This window comes from Mercenaria mercenaria, chromosome 11 (genome assembly GCF_021730395.1).
Source record: "Mercenaria mercenaria strain notata chromosome 11, MADL_Memer_1, whole genome shotgun sequence".
NCBI classification, from domain to species: Eukaryota; Metazoa; Mollusca; class Bivalvia; order Venerida; family Veneridae; genus Mercenaria; species Mercenaria mercenaria.
Genome location: NC_069371.1, coordinates 20,318,266 through 20,338,544, shown reverse-complemented (window position 1 = coordinate 20,338,544; position 20,279 = coordinate 20,318,266). Strand labels below are relative to the sequence as shown.

The following is a 20,279-nucleotide window of genomic DNA, read 5'->3' as shown; positions in this document are numbered from 1 at the left end:
GATTTAGAAGGTTTTCTGTTACTTGACATGGTGGCCTAGTTTTTGACGCACACGTTTCAAACTCGTCTGAGGCTTCAAAGTGAGGAACCAAGACTTCGTCGACCTAGCGGGTTAGCAATGTTAACTGCACAAGCCGCCAGCATTCGAAATTTAAGTCAGCTAAGGACTATTCACAGAAATGTGTCCACAATTTAAACATCTACGTTATGGGCCATAACCACGGTGTCACTGTAGCCGTATAAAATGTACAACTGGAGTGAGCAACAACTAATCATATTACATGTGTATGGGGTTTGGTACTATAGTTCAAAAACTAAAGTGTCAGTGGACACAAGCACAGCATAAGCTTCCCATACAAGCCTGACTAAAATACTTCTAAGTCAAGGGCCCGTAACACTGACGTTACAGATGCAGTATGAAATCGAAAAAGTGGGTGCACAACAACTCATCACTACGACCATTAGTGTAAAGTTTGATGTTAGCTCAAAAAGTAAAAGAACAAGAAGCGGTCACAGACAGATATATCCACCGCCGAATGGGAAGTTTTGTCAAAGCGAAAATTGTGAAAACAAAGGACAATAACTCAGGCAAAAATATTTGAATTATGAATGCATGACAATATACACTGCGACACTTGACAACGGTAATACTGTGAAAGTTTGGTGAAAATCTCATGAGAAATGTAGACAGAGTTTTCACAAGTCAAATTAAACAAAGGGCAATAACTCCGCCAAAAATGACCGCATTGTGAAAGCCTGACACTATGTTCTGCGGCACTTGATAACAGTAGTTCTTTGAAAGTTTGGTGAAAATTGCATAAGAAATGTGGGATGAATCGCTCACAGAAGAGTAAAGTGGGACGGACGCACGCATGCACACCCGCTTAACATTGCTATATCCCTTCGCGAATTCATTCGGCGGGGGATAGCTTTCAGCAAGATCATGAGCCGTGACGTGACGCGACGGACGAGCAAGAGCAAAGCTATTGGCCTCAACCTGTGTAACATAAATCACTCTTGTTGATACACGTCATACAAGGTCTCCGAAATCTGTAACTGTGATGAATATCCCGCAATGTATATTTTTGTAAGAAGATATGATATATATTCTATAAAAAACAACCAATAGGCAACTTTTAGTATAGGATTTATTTATTTCATTGCTGGATGATGTAATGCTATTCAACCGTCACCAATTCATTTAACTCTAAGAATAACTGGCAGGCAGCATCAGGATGGTGTGTATCAAAAATTTCCGGTAAAATGTCATCACGTCAGGTTTACCGTACTGTAACTCGGCATTGTGCTGGGATCTTATTTCATGAATATTCCACTTGTGAGCAATTCGGTCCAGATCTGCTTGTATCAGATTTATAAAACAAAATTTCAAATTTGCACAGCAGACCGGATCGAGATCATTAAATTGCCCCAAATCACGTAAATCCTTATAGAAATTCATCCACCACTGCACTCTTTGGTGCCATAAAGAGCCCTACCATCGTTCGAGTCGTTGATTAGAGGTGCTTTTGCATACAATAACGCTTCGATGCCCTGCAAAGTTATCACGTACTGGCAAAATTGCTGTAGAAGGTAGACAACTGAATTCTCTGTTCCTGCATCACAGTGCAATAGTCATGGTGTTTTTCTTTTTTCAAATTTTCTTTAGTGAACCCAAATTATACTATGCAACGAGGTTTGACTTATTGTTGGTATTCCAGACCTCTAACCAGATTAGTCTCCTGCTGAATCCATCTATTGCGAAGTGTATACAAAATCCGAAGGGTTTCAGCTTGTCGTAACCATCCATATGCCATATAATACCTTTCGCACAATAAATGCGCCTTTTAAGACGATGTGCCTTTCTGAGGTCAGTACCATCCGGATCCAACGCTTTCATTATATCCATAACATCATTACGCTGTACGTTCGTATTATGATTTACTCTTAGCCGGTGCCACATCGTTCGATTACAAACAGATTGTCCGCTAGTCTGCAGTTCCTTGTCGATAACATGAACAATTGTATCCAGTGGAGTGAAGGTGTGCAAATCCCGACGTTTCAGGTCTAGCTTCTTAAGGATGTTTTTCAACTGACATAATGACAAAAAAAATCACGTGTCTTAACAGCAAAAATCCAATAATTTCCTTGTACTTAAATCCTAGTTTGAAATGTTCAACAATGAGTGAGGTCATTCCATTATTAGAAGATGCTGTAGGCAAATAAGTCGGCACCACACCAACAACCATTTTCAGCAGTGTCAACATAAGAAATTCTACGCACCTCTTCATTTTGATTGTTTGTTGATAACTTATATGTGATAGAAAAAGATTCAGTCTTTAAATGATATTTTCAATCAGGGAATGTTACTTGCACGTGAAAGTACTGCAAAGGCCATTCAGACATGTGACGAATCAGAACATAGCATACTACAATAAGATAAAATGGGGAGTAAGCACCAGTATATCTCATCTACTGACGAAGAACACAAACCTGCACATGCCGAACTTTGAATGATTACACGTTTGTGGAAACTGACAGATTAATTGCATTATACAAATTTTGAATTTGATGGTATATCAAACATCTGTCAATGCGTTTCTTACGAATTATGTCGAAATAGTTCCTTGTAAACTCGAACATTAATCATTAACAATGCTCTTCCAATTTTGCAAAATGAACATGACTACTTACCTTTTAGAGATCTTTGTTATCGTTGCCAACGTCAGCCATCTTCTACGCACGTTCTCGAAATGCGCGCCAATATTACACCGAAGATATAAGTCATAACTCAAAAGTCACAAGTCATGCGTTTTAAGTCAAAAGTCTTAAGTCATTAGTCGCAAGCCAAAATTGCCCTCCAGGGCTTCCACAGTATGGAATATATTCTACAGTTTCCATCCGATAGAAATGCAACTTGATATTCATCATCAAAATGAAGTGAAAATGCGCATATTGGTGGGACTTTCATATTTACTGGTACTGATGATAGACCCGGACAGAAAATGAGGTTTTTTACCTGTAACGTTTTAATTTCTGCAAATTGTAATCAATGGTCGGTATCAAAATAAAGCTTAACCTTTGCTGAAAACCTTACATAATTCAAATTTATATTTAGTTAGCAAACTCACATGAAGTGAGGCCCTGAAAGGGGTATGTAAAATGGGGACTGTATGAACGTTGACTGACGATAAATTCGAACACTTTGTCATTTACAAAATTTTCTTGGTATTATTATATTGAAACTTTCCCCAAAAAGCTGCAACAGTCATTCCTTATCAAGTAATGAATAGTTACCAAATGTCAGGCATTCATGTTTCGACAGTGAGCATGCGCAAAAAAACACCCTCTTCCCCAGTAATTTTGGATAAATATTTTTATACAAATAAATGTAAGTCATTTATTTATACAGAATATGTACCAATTTTGTTTTTGTTTACACCAGTTGGTGTTGTAAGTGGAAACTATTAGATGGTGTGTTCAATTTTGTAAATAACCGATTGCAAACGAATATTTCCAAGGTGGTCGACTTTATCATCTGTCCGGGTTTATCATCAGTACCAGTAATTATTTTTGAGTTATGACCCATTTTTGGACTTTATTCATTATATCTCACACATGTTCACGGGGACATATCTTAAACAATGTTGATATCATTCTTGCTTTATATAACTTGTTTTTTTTGTTGTTGTTTTTTTAAAGACATTGACTGTGGACGCAATAAGTTACCATTTTATCTATGAGACCAGCATGTACATCTTTGAATTTTACACTACAAAACAACATACTGAATAAATTGGCCAATAATCATTCTCAGGATCCACCCAAACAAATTGACAACCGGGCCAAAAGACACACATTGTATCTAGACAAAATATATATTGATATGCATTTTTTCAGACTACCTCCTACTATTGCACCAATTTTCATGTGAAATAGTTTAAAAGTTGCATCAGGATCTACCATCTTTGACTGCCTAGGTCACAAAACCGTACGATGTCCGTACGGTTTTAAAAAATTGTTCGAGTCCACATATTATAAAATCGTTAAGGTCTCTGTACAATCGTAACATCTGGTCACAGTGCCTACGCGCCCCGTACGATCTTAAGAGGATGCAATCGTAGGATATCCGTACGGACATTGCAGACCAGTCGTGAGCCCGGTCGTACCTCGTACGGTGCTCGTGGGTTCGTGCGCCGCTTGCACGGCACTCGCACGGCACTCGAACGGTGTCCGCACAGTAAAATATATTCCTGTTTTCATGCCAACTTGAATCACCAAGGAAGTTGTAAGGAGCCCGTACGGCGATCGTAACGCCCTGCGAGCCCCGTGCGGACATCCTACGTTGACCGTGCGAGTCATGCGGGCTCATGCTGTTTCCGTACGGGGCACTTGCGAGCTGCTCCCTACTTTGAAAATCTCTACGAGCTTGTAGAGAACTCGGGAAGTTTCCGAGTCCTCTACCATTTCAAAAAAAATCCGTTTAAAGCTTGTACGAGTAAACGATGTCCGTACGGACGCCGTACGAGTTTGCCAAAATACCCATACGGCGCTCGTAGCGTTCTTATGACAGGGGTATAATGGACAGTCAGACAAGCGAATAGGCGTATAGACAGAGAACATGAATTAACAATGATATTTTTCAATATTAGTTTATGATTATGTACCAAATTCATAACAAAGTCTTCTTTGTTATGTATGTTCTGACAGGACCCACTTTTTGTCATAAGCTTTACTGTTTGTTTTTTTTTACAAATGAATTCATTTGTTTTGACACGGCAATAAAATAAAGAACACGCATGTTCTCTTAACATTTGCCTTCTATCAATGCATAAAGTTTCATGAAACATAACTTGTACTATTAAAGTTACCGCAGGTTGCAGTGTTGTATTGACGGGACTTAAAAGTAGAGTAAATCAACTCCTATATACTCCTGGACTGCACAATACAATATGTACATCTCACTGCATCTATTTCTTGAAAAACGTTTACCTTCAATAAAATCTCTGATGAAAACTGGTTTGCTACTAGTATTATCTTAAATTTAAATAAGAGCGTGCATCTTGCTTGTTTTATTGCACCGACACACTTAATGTCATATAAAAGCTTTTTAGCAACAATGGTGGAAGAAGACCCAACGTGCCTCTCGGACATTCTTTCAGACACGACCAGGCATTCAGTTCTACAAAGGGTTATGACCAAATTTAATGTAGACAGTATAAATGCAAATCATACATGAAAGTGACTGCCGAACTTTCACAGATGAATATTGCGCAATACTTCTGGGGTAGAACACATGTATATTCGTGGTACAAATCTAGTAACTTTTAATTTAGATATTGATAGCAATAGCATAAATGATGGCAGACATTAAAAAGTGTTCTTTTTAGATGATAGTATTGTAAGAAAAAGATCACCAGTTTGTATAGTACAATCCTGAAATGAAAACTGGGGAATGTTTAATATATTCACATATAATATGCATTTCATGTTCTCATCCAGTAACATATATAATATTATTTCAATATGCGAATATTTGATATTCAAACATGTCACTGATATTACCTGCTGTGGCATTATCATGACCTGTTCCTGTTTAAAATGATACTAGTAGTTAGTTTGAGTAAATAACTAAATACGTACTAGCATAACTGATATAAATTTTACATTTCTTTTTCAATAATTTGAATATATATAAATAGACTCAAGTTATTTAAACGCGAAAAGGGTTGCGTAAAGAATATTACATATACTTTCATACACATATAAATAAATCACAATCTACAGAAATTGTAAATTTTATTGTCCAGAAACAAGCATGCCACTATTCTCAACATGAAATGCCAGATTCAAAACAGATCAGATAAGAATAAAGGACAGTGAAACACCGCTCGCGCTAGCATCAATGGCACGAAAACAGAACTCACTCGTCCCCCGCCATTTTGCTCTCTCTCTCTCATTTTCTTCCTGTATGTTTAGATCGCTCGAAACCCCTGTATAATTCGGGCATTAAGTTCCTTCCTCTGTGATCTCAAAAGATCGGTGTTTCACTGAATGAAGACGCGTTTGTCTTATGTTAGTCTTATACAACTGGGATATTAATGCCGGGTAGCAAGAAAATCCAGCCGGTCAACCAAACATACATAATATCGTTACTGATAAATATACTTCATCAAACTGCTTTTTAACGACTTTTTACAGGTAATTTGGCCTGATCTTATTTCTTTTTGTTATTTCATTCATACAAGACTGTATCAAAGCTATCGTAGGCCGCTGTTCAACACAGCATTATTCAAGGTGAAATACGCCCGAGTTCTGTTCGATATTTTGTTTGATACAGACATGATCATGTTCCCGATTTAAAGCAAGTTTTAATATTTAATATTTCTGCAACTTTTATGTCTATACCATGATTTCAAGTCTGTCAGACTGTATTCGTAAATCGATTTATTCAGTCGACATAATTATTATACATTATTACTTGCATTATAAGGCCACTTGAGTGGAAGAACAAAAACTGGTCTCAACACAAATGTTCTCTCAACACATAATTTGTTCTTACCGCCTCGGTAGCCTAGTGGTACAGCGTCCGCTTCGAGTGCGGGAGGTCGTGAGTTCGATCCCCGGCCGCGTCATACCAAAGACGTAAAAATTGGTACTAGCAGAGGGTAGTGCTAGGACTGGTCAGCCCGGTGTCAGTATAATGTGACTGGGAGGGGTATCATGTCACGTGTCTACGGCGTGATATTCCAGTGAGGCAGCACTATAAAGTTGGGCATTGTGCTCACTGCTACAAGTAGACACCGTCATTTATATGACTAAAAAATTGTTGAAAAAGACGTTAAACCCGAACACACACACACATGTATACACAATCGGACAAGGAACCGAAAAAGCGGTCTCTTAAGGAAGTTCGACGTATCGCATTTCTTATTGCTCATCATGTTTTCATATTAGAAAATCTTTACAATGGTATAAAATTTACAGAAATAATCGATATTTGCATTAATGTGACGTCAGAGTTACAAAACATTATAATGAGCCCTTGTGAGTGCTGTGGGCCGTAGAAGTTTCTCAGTTTAATGTAGAATAAAGAAAACCAACTTTTAGTGTGTTTGTTCCTTTAATAAAATTCTGTGTAAAACTATTTGATTCAACTGTCTAAAGTTATCTTAAATAACTGACTAAATAAACATGAAATGACTGAATAAAACTTTATGTGATTTATACCGTTCTTCTTAATTATTTGAATGTTTTGAACTTGAATATTGTGAAAAAAGGGAAGATAAATCTACTGGGCATATAAACAGCAAAGCCTGTTTAGGCTGTTGAGTTGTCTTTCTTTAATGCTGAATTGTATATTTGCGAGTGTATGTATATTACTTTTTTATGTGCGTGTATGTATGTATGTGTGTATATATGTATGTCGGTACTTATGTATGTATATGTATGTGTGTGTGTGTGTGTGTGTGTGTGTATATATATATATATGTGTGTGTGTGTGTATATATATGTGTATATGTATCTCTCTCTCTATATATGTGTGTATGTGTAAGTATATGTGTGCACGTCAGGGGCGTACCTGGATGATTTTGAACTGTACGCCAGATATGAACAGCATAGCTACGAACCAAGCAGAGATGCAGCGAAAGTGGGGCAGGTGACGGAGGGGGTCTCCATCTCCTGGTGGATTGAGGTTTTCAAGGGTCTCCCCTTGAAAACGTTGAGTCTTTCTCGGCAGGAGATGCGTTCTGTTGCTATATTCCAGAGTTAATATATTTTGTTTGTCACATTTGTACTACACACTTCAAAGATAATCATTTAAATTCATAGTTTATCACACCGCTCATGCTTACTAGCAGTGTTCGTGACAGTTCCTAAAATTGCAACTGGAGCAGCCTCGGATATTTTGAGGAATATAACCATTTTTCGTGTAGAGTCCTATGTAACTTTACCCTGGAAAGTGTGTTCTTCAGTAGCTCGAATACTCTGGCACGAACACTACATATGTCATTCTATGATATATTCTATTGTGCAACTGCCAAGACCCGCGCAGGCATATTGTGTATCGCCAAAGGGACCTAACCATGAGTCTGTTAGGGTAACTGCATTTAAACTCTTACCTAATCCCAACTGCTACACATGTGAACAAATCGCCTATTTGAATCATGTGCAACTAGATTTTTGTTGTTATCATTTTTGAAATCTTCTTCAATGTTTAATTTAACGCATGACTTTTTCTGCATGCGCATTTTGACAGGTTTTTGATATATATATAGCAAATATTTCAAGTTTTCTCACACGAAACGAAACTTTGTAGTAAACGTTAACAACTTCTAATATTGGCAAATGCAAATTCAAACTGCGTAATTTGCTAAATGGTTTTTCGGTATCCAGATTTGGATATAGATTAATAGATTAAACTGCAGCCATAAAAAAATCTTTATTATCACTCCAAGAGTATTATATTTAGCGTAACTTTTTTCTTACCCGGGATACCGGCTGATCATTTTTGTTCTCTTGATGCTCTCTTGATTTACCAATAACGTAACATGTTATTTGAAACTTGAACAGCAGAGTGAAACAGGTGTCCTGTTTTTGTGCAGACAAAATTCTCTGACCTGCCCAAATTGAGTACATCGAGGTTCAATGGACATATATGGTGTTTTGTTGGAATGTTTGTGGAAAACGAGCGGTCTTTGCCGTAGAAACTTGCATGCACAATAGATTTGTTGGGTATAACTATGCACCGATACAGATTTATGTTAATATGGGGACTTTCTAGCTTTCCAGTTTTGATGGTGGAGGAAGACTCCAGTTGCCCCTCCATGCATTATTTCATCACGGGCGGCCACCTAGGTAGAACCACCAACCTTCCGTAAGCCAGCTGGATGGCTTCCTCTTATGATGTTCACAATAGAATATCTTTTGTGACAGAGTATCGCAGCTTGGAGTTTGTGGCAAAATGAATCCTCTGAAGTGGTGCTCTAAATAAGTATACGTGTATTAAATGTAAATCATTAGCTAGACTTCTTGTACTATTACTAAATATTTATACTGTTTTAGCTAGACATGCATTTTGTCTTATTTTAAACGTATTGCATGGTACTGTTAATTGTATGTTTACATAACCTATATGTAGTAATTGTCATATTTTCAAATATAAAATTCGGATCAAATGGTACATGTATGTAGCTTGTATCCACTCGTATGTTTGTATGTTCAAAACACCGAACGAGGTGTCTATTTTTTAATAAGAGTAAGCCATCAAGCTGGCTTTGTGAACAAAACATGGCTATATCCTGGTACAAGTTCATCCGGGGTCGTCCTCTGTTAAAAGCTGGATAGTTATTTTGAGACATAAAAACAAACTTGTAAAATATTGTAAATTTACTTCAAGTGATCATCTTATACTTAACTTCCTATAAGCGTCTCAGGGATTACCTACATAATACACTTGCTTCACTTACATGTTTTCGAATGTTTCTACTTAAGTTTGCCACTTGAGCATTTTTGGTTCTTGTGAAACATATCTATGTGAATTTTTTTCTATAGAAAACTTTAACCAAGGGATGCCCAATATGAATATACATATGTGTATACCAGTTTGTTTACATTTGAGCTATTGGTTACAATAATATTGATTTCACTGATAAAAATTGATTATAATGAGAACTGTAAACTGCAAATATGATAAACAGGAAAAACACTGTCAGTAAGACCAGTTTTCATCAGTAAAATTACTTCTTTTTAAGCAGTTTATGATTTAGAAAGAAGAAAGATATAAATAGATGTATCATTCGATTGTGTTTCCACTGGCTCTTCATTGACAGTGCATAGAGTGTTTCTTTATCCGTTCGTTTTGGTCTCGCTGTCATTTTGTGTACTTGTGCGTGCGTGCGTGCGTGCGTGTATTAATTTATGACATGTCTTTTTGGCGATCTGTGTCTCTTGTTGTGTTTGCTATGCTTCCAGGAAATCTACACTTACTTTTTATGTTTTTTTTTTGTATTTACGATTATTAAAAAGTACAAAGTATGTCCAATAATTCAAAAACGAATTAGATAATCACATTTAGATTATATTGTTCGAATGAAGAACTTTAAATAGACACCTAAACTCCTTTAGATTTTCATTTTATTGCATTTTTAGCATACTGAGCCTTTAAATTTTCACGATGCCGAATTTGAATTGTACGCACAGGCGTATAGGCGTATGCCCAGGTACGTCCCTGCACGTATGTATGTGTGTGTGTGTGTGTGTACATGTGTATTTGTATATATGTATACATACGTATGTGCTATGTTTATGTGTGAAATATATATGTATGTTAAATTTATATGTATGGATGCTGATGCAAGTATTTGTTTGTATCGGTGCATGTGTATATATGTATATTGCATACATATTCTCTGGTTCACATAAAGTATTAGGGTGTTGTGATCACAGGGTAAATCTTGTTTAGTTATTAACTAGAAATGTTATGGTTGTCATTTAATGTTTGATTAAATAGTCTCATATAATTCTATGTCAAGAATGGTCATATGCATTTTTAAAGTTGTTTTTATGTTTTATATGTGTTTGTATGCATGTGAATGAGACTTAAATAAATAAATAAATTTAGTAGTTTCAACTTATGTTACATACAGAAAAATAAGTGTATAATAACAGTATATTGAACGCTCTTGAAACAGATGGTTTACAATTGAGTTTTGTTGTTTATAGTGGTTTAAATTATCTTCGCCTTTAGCGGATTTATATTCACGGTGCATTATCATAAAAAATCCTTAGATATGCGATTAATTTTGGTGTTCTGGATTTATATTTATTCACATAATTATACAACATGCTTCAAGGATTATTCAGGTAATACATAAATTTGTACATTTGTATATCAGCTGAATGAAACTCGGTAATATAATTAGATTTAAAAAACAAACATATTTAGAAAATATGTGTTAAATTGATCTTTTAATATACGGTAATGACTTAGAAATGACAATCGTCATTTTATTGCACGTTAAGATTTCGGCAACGATCGGAGCCGAAACAATGGCTCACGTGATTACGTAATATAACAAATATCGACGAAAAACGCAAATTTCAATGAATTGCAGAATAGTCGAACTTATAGAAAACAGAAATATTTATTACTTAAAAAAAAACTAGTAAAAAAAAAGAAGTATCTGTCTGTCTGTTTTGTCTGTCTGGATAAAATTGTTTGTTTATCGGCATGTCTGACATTATGTCTACTAAGGTCATATGACATTTTTCAAGCTTTATTGGTAGAGGAAGACCTGAGATAGCACTCAGGGTATGGTGGCAAACACAGATCAAGGAAACCTATGTAGAACCATTAAATTTCCGCATGCTGTCGAGGTGGCTTCCTATCGAAGCTCGAACCCATCGTAGTAAGTCTAAGCTTATCTACAAAAGCAGGAGCATAGAGACTGGAATTAAAGCGAATGTCACTGTCTTATTTGGAACACTGAAAACATTTACTGGCATAGAAATAACAGCAATTTAGTAATTATTTTCTGTCAGACACAAGCCTTCCATAAGTGTAGTGGAAGGCTTTCCCACATGAAGGATTCTACCAGAGCCCGCCCACTTAGCACAGATCTATACATCGCTACGTCGATAGATCGATCCCGAACGAGGCGTATGTTCCCCGTGACGATTTGGTAGAAGACATTGTAGTAATTTTCGTCCTCCACCTCTATTTTTATGGAGAAGTTAGCAGTTATTTGCGAAGGTTAGTGCGGGTCCAGGAACGCAACTACATAATTTTATTACTATAAAAAACGGCGCTAGCCTCAAAAACAAACAAATCTACATGCTAGTCGAGGTTTCGAATCTACATCTCTAGGGGCAAGGGATTCCTAGTCGGCCTGATGAAAGCGCCCGCAGTCCCTGTAGTATCTGAATGCATTCATATTAAATACAATGTTGATATTTTAATATGCACAATAATATATTGTTATTCTATAATCAATATTTTCCTGCTTGTTTTATGATCAGCTGAAAGTATCATTATTATCTACAAAATGCACATCGATATCATACAACCACTCTGTCTGTTTCATATGAATATGAATGGTAACTACCGGTCTCTTGTCAGAGCTTAGCCACTTCTAGAAATAAATTAGTTTAGACCGGGGTATTTAAAATCCATAGAGCTAGAATGTCTATTCATTTTCTTTTCTAAAATGCGGCTTGTCATTCAAATATAAAAATATTGCCTAGTTGCTGTTGTTATTTTGGTTTGATAAAATATGACTTTTTGGAAATAGCTAAATAAAAACATTCAGAACCCTACCTGATTCTTTCGGAAAATATTGGTTTAGTTATTAACAGACGGGAAGTAACTCTGTTACACATAATTTAATATAGTAGCTGAATTCTTCCGTAACAATCGCAGACAACACAACGTTACCAACTTAGATCATTAGAAATTGTCAACTGAGGGTATTTTGCGGCATTGGTTATTGTAAAATGCATTGAAAATACGAAGACTTCTTCCTGTTATTCGAAACACACCACACTTTAAGGGGTGGAGGCTTACCCGGCAAAAGGATCTACGTGATACACAATCAAACGGAGGCGCAAATCAATCATGTGTTTAAAGTGAAAAAAAGCAAGAGAGGTTTTTTCGCTTAACATACATGTACATTATAATTGTCACTAGATTGCGGCATGTTGTAAATGTGTAATCGAGTACTTCTCTGTATTCGACACACAATATAAGGTGATAGAACATCGTCAAAGTGAAAGAATGTAGATTGTCTCCACTCTATTTAGAATAGCAGTATTGCGAGGTTAGGCGGGCCGGAACGCAACTAAATTTTACATAACGCGTAGCCAAAAAAAATTACATAGTGAGTCGATCACTCTAGGAAGGATTCTCGCTTAAAGGCCCCATCGTGTATTGAATTAATAAATCAATGTATTATACAAATATAGTATTCTATCAATATTCTGCTGATTTATGACCTGAGTCATTATTTCAAAGATCGATCAACAACACTCGTCTTCATGATTAATGGTAATCGAGCTTAGCCTCTAGATATTAGTTGACGGTATTAAATCCTACTAGATTCTATTCTTTTTTCTAATGCGGCTGCATAATATAAAATTGCTATTGTGTTGTATTTTGGTTTGTAAAATATGAACTTGGAAATACTAAAATCAAACGATTCGAACCACTGATTTTTCGGAAAAATAGGTAGTTATTACAGTGTGAATAACCTGTACACATATTATATAGTAGCGAATTTTCTAACATTGCGACAACACTACACTTGGTTCGGCAAGGTTTGAAACATGAACGAGCGATCATCATTGTTATGAAAAACAAGAGGTTTTTTACATACTGTACTAACATTGAAGCAATAGGTATTTTGGCATGTATGTAAAAGATGTAAATACAATATTTTATAAAAACACCGAGAACAGAGCTTTGAGTGGAACACATCAGATAGGCAGGTAGAATAATTCAAGTTGAAGTCAAACCATTAGAGTCGTAGGTTCGTAACATGTGGGGTAGTTATCAGTCATTTGCAGAGGACAGGTTAAAATTAATCCAGTTCAAACAGGTATGACAACTGATAGCCATATATAACTGAAATTAGACTGATTATACCGTACACATACGGAACGGCAACAACAACAATAACAACAACAACAACAACAACATTTATTAGCATAATCGACATATATATGCCTTTGGCTAATGAACAGTATACAGTTCTATCAAAACATGCGTATAAATAATTTGTAATCAACATTTCAAACCCTTAACAAATAAATTTCCCTCAAATATTTACATATATTCCATTGGACTTTTTTCTTAGCAGATGACAACAAATTATCAAACATTTTCAAATTTGGCCACGATGCTTTTGGCAAATATTTTGAACGTAAGTTTTTATATTTAGGACAAGTCAATAACACATGATTCTCAGATTCTATAGCATTTAAATTACAATTTTGACATATTCTTTGATCCCTAGCTATACCACTATACCTTCCAGTTAAATAGCTAAGCAATGTGAAGACATTCTAAAACAACAGTAATTTTCTTAAGTAATCATTATCAACATTTGTGAGATATGGTTCAAACATAAACAGCGTTTTAAATCTTGAATAATATTCTAGTTTTGGCATGTTTGTAATACTACCATGCCATTCCTGTATATACTGGTCTCTTAACCGTTTTTGTAGCATTGGAAAATAGTTTATATTTGGCGCTATATGGTTCCATAAATATCCATATCCTAGTTGTTCTGAAAGAGTTTTAACATATTTGGGCCAGTTTGTACATCGGGGAGAATTGACATTGTTACATTGGTCTCTAAAAATATCAGTCATGATAGAATGTGGATTATTTACAAGCTTTAACCAATATTTTAGAACTTTCTCTTTACACAGTATTGAGAGAGGATACCTTCCAAGTTCCCCCAACACTGCCATATTTGGGGTTTGCATTTTTACACCGAGTATCCTTTTACAAAATTTCATATGTATTCTATCTAAGCAACTTGTATCGTATACGCCCTATACTTCAGCACAAATAATAAAAGTGGTTCAAACCTTACATCAAAGAGTGTCATTTAGTCTTAACATCAATATTTTAAACTAAAAATAGTGAATTTATATACCCAGAACAGCTTTGGGTGCTCGATCAGGACAGTGCCATATTAAAGGGACACTGATCTGGATGGCCTGGTTGTGGCCTATGGGATGATAGATCAGCGTATTTGCGATAAGGCCAATTAACAAGTCAGAACATGGTAGGCAATGCTTATGCTTATATAATGAAGCTAACTGTTATAGCTACACGTGCAATAAATAAATTGCAAGTAATTTCTAAAACCTTTATAGCAAATCACTTCTACCTTTTATAACGAGTTAGAAGTTTTGAAATCAGGCTAATAAACAAGTGATAAATTACAAACAGTGTTTATCATAATTTTCATAAAGTAAGTTTTTTAAAAATAATTCATATGCTGTTTTTTATATACAAAAATATAAAAAATGCATCAGGCAATAGTTTTGAGACGTAATAATTATTGTGTATTTGAAACAATAAATCATTTATTGCTGATTTATTATACATTAAAGAATTAACATATTTGAACCAAGAGAATTAAGCTTTTATATAAATCCTTCTGTCTATATACCTTCTTATTATTAAAATGCTAACGAACGTTCTTTAATTTCTAAAAATCAGCAATTACCTTTTTTTTTCGTTTTATTATGTTACATTTTGATATAAAGATCACAATCATTGATAAACAAACTTGTAAATATTCTTATTTAAGATTTTGAATAATATATTCTCATAGTGATAAATGCTTTGCCTTATATAGAGTTAATTATTTAATTGGCCAGGTCATTATCAACATTGATCTGAGCAATCAAATATTATCTTTACATTAAATAATTTGTGTACATTGGCTAAAAAAGACTAAAAAACATACAGCATTTCCAATATATAAATGCAAAACACAGGAAAATAACCAATATATTTTTGTTAGGATCCTTAAAAATTTGATCTTGATAATTATGCTAATGTCAAGTATCAGGTTTTATGCGACCCTTATACAGACTACCAAAGGCTCTTGTTATTGGGATAAAATTTGGGTATTTTTTTTAGGGGGGGGGGGGGGGGGGGCGGAGGGGGTATTATATAGAGAGTTTCTTGCTTGATAATGCTTCAGATACGGAACGGCAATGGCGTGTCTTACATAGTTATTAGCCCCACACAAGTGTCATAACAGGTTAAGCACGTAAGGCACGTCATTGCCCGTCAGTGCGTTATGGTGTTGTGTCTGTTTAAGAGAGATAATGAACTGTGCAACACACAAACGTCCCCTAGCAGAAGTCTTTGACTGTTATAACTATGTTTCTGTATTTCTTCTAAATTTCATTTAAATTTCCAAGTCAAAAACTCCTTTGCAAAACATGCTCGGAAGTAAGGTGGCACCTTACTTTAAATTCCCTTGTACATTATCTATTTATAGCTGCCTTATTGCAAGTATTCTGGAACTCGCAAAGATGAGCTGCGCATAGTCACGTGTCTGCCTTGTATATAGCCATCCGAACTAATCTGTTTTATTCCATTAACAAATTGCCAGTTGGTATCGATACTAATGAAAAATTTATAGTTATTATAAGCGTAATAGCGCTTGCAGATAAAAAAATATACTCTGATGGAAGGTTCCGCGCAAAAACACTTATCAACATTAGAATGAGCAATCAGCTGTTATCGTTATAGCGGCTCGTTTGTTCCATGCTGTCCTGTAGTGTTCACCTGTCAGAACTACAACACGATGGCAGACAAATAGCCTATGTTGTTTTGTCATTTTGGCGCCCCTGTCAGCATGACGACACAACAAAAAGGCGACATGGTGACATTTTGTTGTAATGTTGTCGCCCTGCTACTGTGCGTTTCCCTTGCGCTAGCCGGATCGCTAAGCCAAAACACGAAGACTGGATGTCGTGTTTTACTTCGGTTGTGTTGGCTGATGTGCCACTCGTCAACACGAGAACACGACTACATAGCCTTTTGTGGTGTTGTGATTCTACCGTGGCGTTATGCACCAACACGGCGATAATATAAATGATTTCGCCCTCTGGTGAAACCTATGAGTTTGATTCTGTTTGAAAAACAAGAACTACATATTTTCTGGACTCTGAACGATCTTAATGATTCATTTACCTTGTCCGATCATTACGCTTATACGCCTGTGCGTACAATTCAAATTCGGCACTGTGACAATGAAAAGTCTTAAAATGCTAAAAATGCAATAATTTGTGGGTTTTTTTTAATAATCGTGAATTATATGGAAAAACATAAAGTAAGAACACATTGGGTACTGCCCAGGAAGGGTCAGCGACAGCACCTTCGAACGGTACATCTACTTTCTAAATCCTATACAAACAAGCAATTCTACAGATGAAAGCTAGCCTTACTGAGTGTGTTTTTTCTGTATATCATATCTGCAGTTTGCAGTTCTCGTGATCATCAATTCTCATTAGTGGAATCAATCTTATTGTAAACAATAGCACAAAAGTGAACAATCCTCGAATAGTGAGTACGGACATAACAACTGGTGTCGAAAATATTATATTAATTATTTCAAATATCGTATAGTTTTAATTGAACTTGTAAAAAATTTCAGTAAAGGTTTTCACAACCATGTCATATAATCTTGATAAAAACGTGTATATTGGGCATCTCTTGTTTAAAGTTTTCTATAGAAAATGGAAATAGATATGTCTCACAACTTGAACCAAAATGCCCATGTGGAAACATTCGAACAATGAAAGTAAAACAAGACTTAGTGTATTGATGCCATGTAAAGTATGCAGGTAAACACTGAAACGTTTAGAAAGTTTAGTATAAGATGATCAATTAAAGTGAACTTGCAATATTTTACAAGTTCGTGTTCGTATCTCAAAAGAACTATCCAGCTTTTAACAGTGTTTAATGTTGGGAGGAAGACCACGGGTGCCTCCTTTGGACATGGCATTAGCCATGAACTGGTATCTGGATAAATCCATGAATTGTTCATAAAGTCAGCTTGATTGCTTACTCTTACTGAAAATAGACAAAACCTCGTGCGGGTTTTCGAATATATAAAGATACGAGCGGATACAAGCGACAGTCCATATCTCAAAGGTATACTGGATCCGAACTTTACATTTGAAAATATGAACAATTACTTCATATAGTTAATGTAAACATACAATTAACAGTACTATGCAGTAGGTTTAAAATAAGACAAAATGCATGTATAGCTAAACAGTGTAAATATTTATTACTAGCCAATGATTTATATTTAACATACACGTATACTAACTGAATGTTTTCATTTCTGGGGAATCGTTTTGCCACAAACTCCAAGTTGCGATACTCTGTCAAAAAATTATAGATATCATGTGAGGAAGCTATCCAGCTGGCTTACAGAAGGTTGGTGGTTCCACCTAGGTGGCCGCCCGTGATGAAATAATGCACGGAGGGGCACCTGGGGTCTTCCTTCGCCACCAAAGCTAGAAAGTTCCCATATGACCTAAATTTGTGTCGGTGCGTCGTTATACCCAACAAATCTATTGTGCATGCAAGTTTCTACGGCAACGACAGAGTGGTCTTTTTCTAAACATACCAACATAGCTATAAGTATGTCCATTGAACCTCGATGTACTCAATTTGGGCATGTTGGAAAAGTTGTTTGCACAAAAACAGGACACCCGTCTCAACCTGTTGTTCAAGTTTTAAATGACATGTAAAACGTTTTATTGGTAGATCAAGAGAACAGTAGGAGAACAAAATGATCAGCCGATGTCAAGTTACGCTAAATATAACACTCTTGACGATATTGAAGACTTTTTAATTGTTGAAATTAAATTTATCAATCTTAGTCTATATCCAAATCTGGATACCGAAATACCATTTAGCAATATACGCAGTTTGAATTAACGTTTGCCAATATTAGATGCTGTTTACGTTTACTGGAAAAAAAGTTACGTTTGGCGTGAAAAAACTTACAGTAAAAATATTTGCAGTGTGTGGTTCGATACATTTTTCAAAAACCTGTTTAATGCGGATGCAGAACTCATGCATTAAATTAAACATTGACGGAGATTTCAAAAACGATAACAACAAAAAGCTAGTACATCCTTAATGTGAAAGTATTGCCTATGCAATCTTCGCATTGTTGAGGATATTAAATAAATAATAATGATAACAGCTTTGCACACGGTTCGAATATGCGATTTGTTCACGTGTAGCAGTTGGGATTAGGTAAGAGTTTAGATGCAGTTACCCTAACAAATACTTTATTCCCTTTGGCGATACAAAATGCGCGGGTCTTGACAGCTGCACAATAGTCAGGTGGTTTTAGTGACAAAAGTGCTCTAGAAATCATTTTATGAGGGCCGGCATGTTAATGCCCGAAGACAACATATTTGTTGAAGCTTGAACCTTACCGGTTACTTTGATAGCTGTCTCCAAAAAATATAACGATGTTTTATGGAAATTAGAGGGGTCAAAAGGTCATGCTATGAAATTCTGATTTTGCATTTTTTTTTGTGTAGCTTTTATTTCAATGATTATGTACTGGCAATGTGTCTGGTAAATTATACCCTAAATTTATTATGAAACTATTTTAGTCACATAGAATTGGTGCGAAGCTAAAATAGAACATGACAAATAGAAACAATGTCTGAAATTAGGGTCAAAGGTCGTGCACTTTATCTATTTACGTTGAGACAATGTCATCTATAGATACTATTAATATGTTATCCAAAAGTGATAAATGGAATTCATTCAAATTTCATACAAAGATTAACGACATTAAGGAAAAGTGCTTTGTACAAGTACAATAAACCTATCTAGCTTACTTTTTGAATTATCTCCATTTATTAAACTTACATATAAATGGAATTCATTCAAATTTCATACAAAGATTAACGACATTAAGGAAAAGTGCTTTGTACAAGTACAATAAACCTATCTAGCTTACTTTTTAAATTATCTCCCTTTATAGAATGCAGTTGTCTGTATATTAAATTTTTTGCATATAATTTAACACAGATATCTTAAGCATTGTTATAGAATATGGGGTTCCTTTTTGGCTCATCTGATTTATAGCTCGATTATACGAAGTATAAGGAGAGCTATCCTACTCGACCAGGCGTCGGCGTCTTTCCACGCCCCAACTTTGGTTAAAGTTTTTTTTACACTTTCTCTTTTTTCTACTTATCTCTGTAATTACTTAATGGATTTGATTCAAACTTGAAATAGTTATTCCTCATTATCACACACATCATCTGACCTAAGGGCCATAACTTATGTACCAATATTTCGTGATTCATTCCCCTTTTCACTTAAGAGTTTCAGGTTAAAGTTTTGATGCACTTTCACTCTATCTGTGTAATTACTGAATGGATTTGATTCAAACTTAAAATAGTTGTTCAACATCAACACCCTCATCAAATGAAGCAAGGTGCATAATTCTGGCACAATTTTGGTCATGAATTATTCCCCCTTTTTACTTAGAATTTCTGGTTAAAGTTTTAAAGCACTTTCACTCTCTCTCTGTTACTGCTGAATGAATCTTATTCAAACATAAAATAATTGTTCAACATCATCACCCACATCATATGACACAAGGTGTATAACTATTGCACCAATATTTAATGAATTATGCCCACTTTTTGCTTAGAATATACTTATATAGTGTTTTGATACACTTTATCTTTACCTATAATTACTGT

General features: G+C 35.4%; 1 protein-coding gene across 1 annotated transcript in view; it reads left to right on the top strand.

Moving 5' to 3' along the window:
• The first annotated feature begins 10,689 nt into the window (after positions 1 to 10,689).
• LOC123532056 (PR domain-containing protein 11-like) overlaps positions 10,690 to 20,279 on the top strand; it is a 41,963-nt gene continuing 32,373 nt past the window's right edge. Inside the window, exon 1 of the mRNA XM_053517979.1 lies at positions 10,690 to 10,862. Within this exon, the coding sequence (XP_053373954.1) occupies positions 10,790 to 10,862 (73 nt within the window). The 5' untranslated portion in view covers positions 10,690 to 10,789. The remainder of the gene's footprint in view (positions 10,863 to 20,279) is intronic.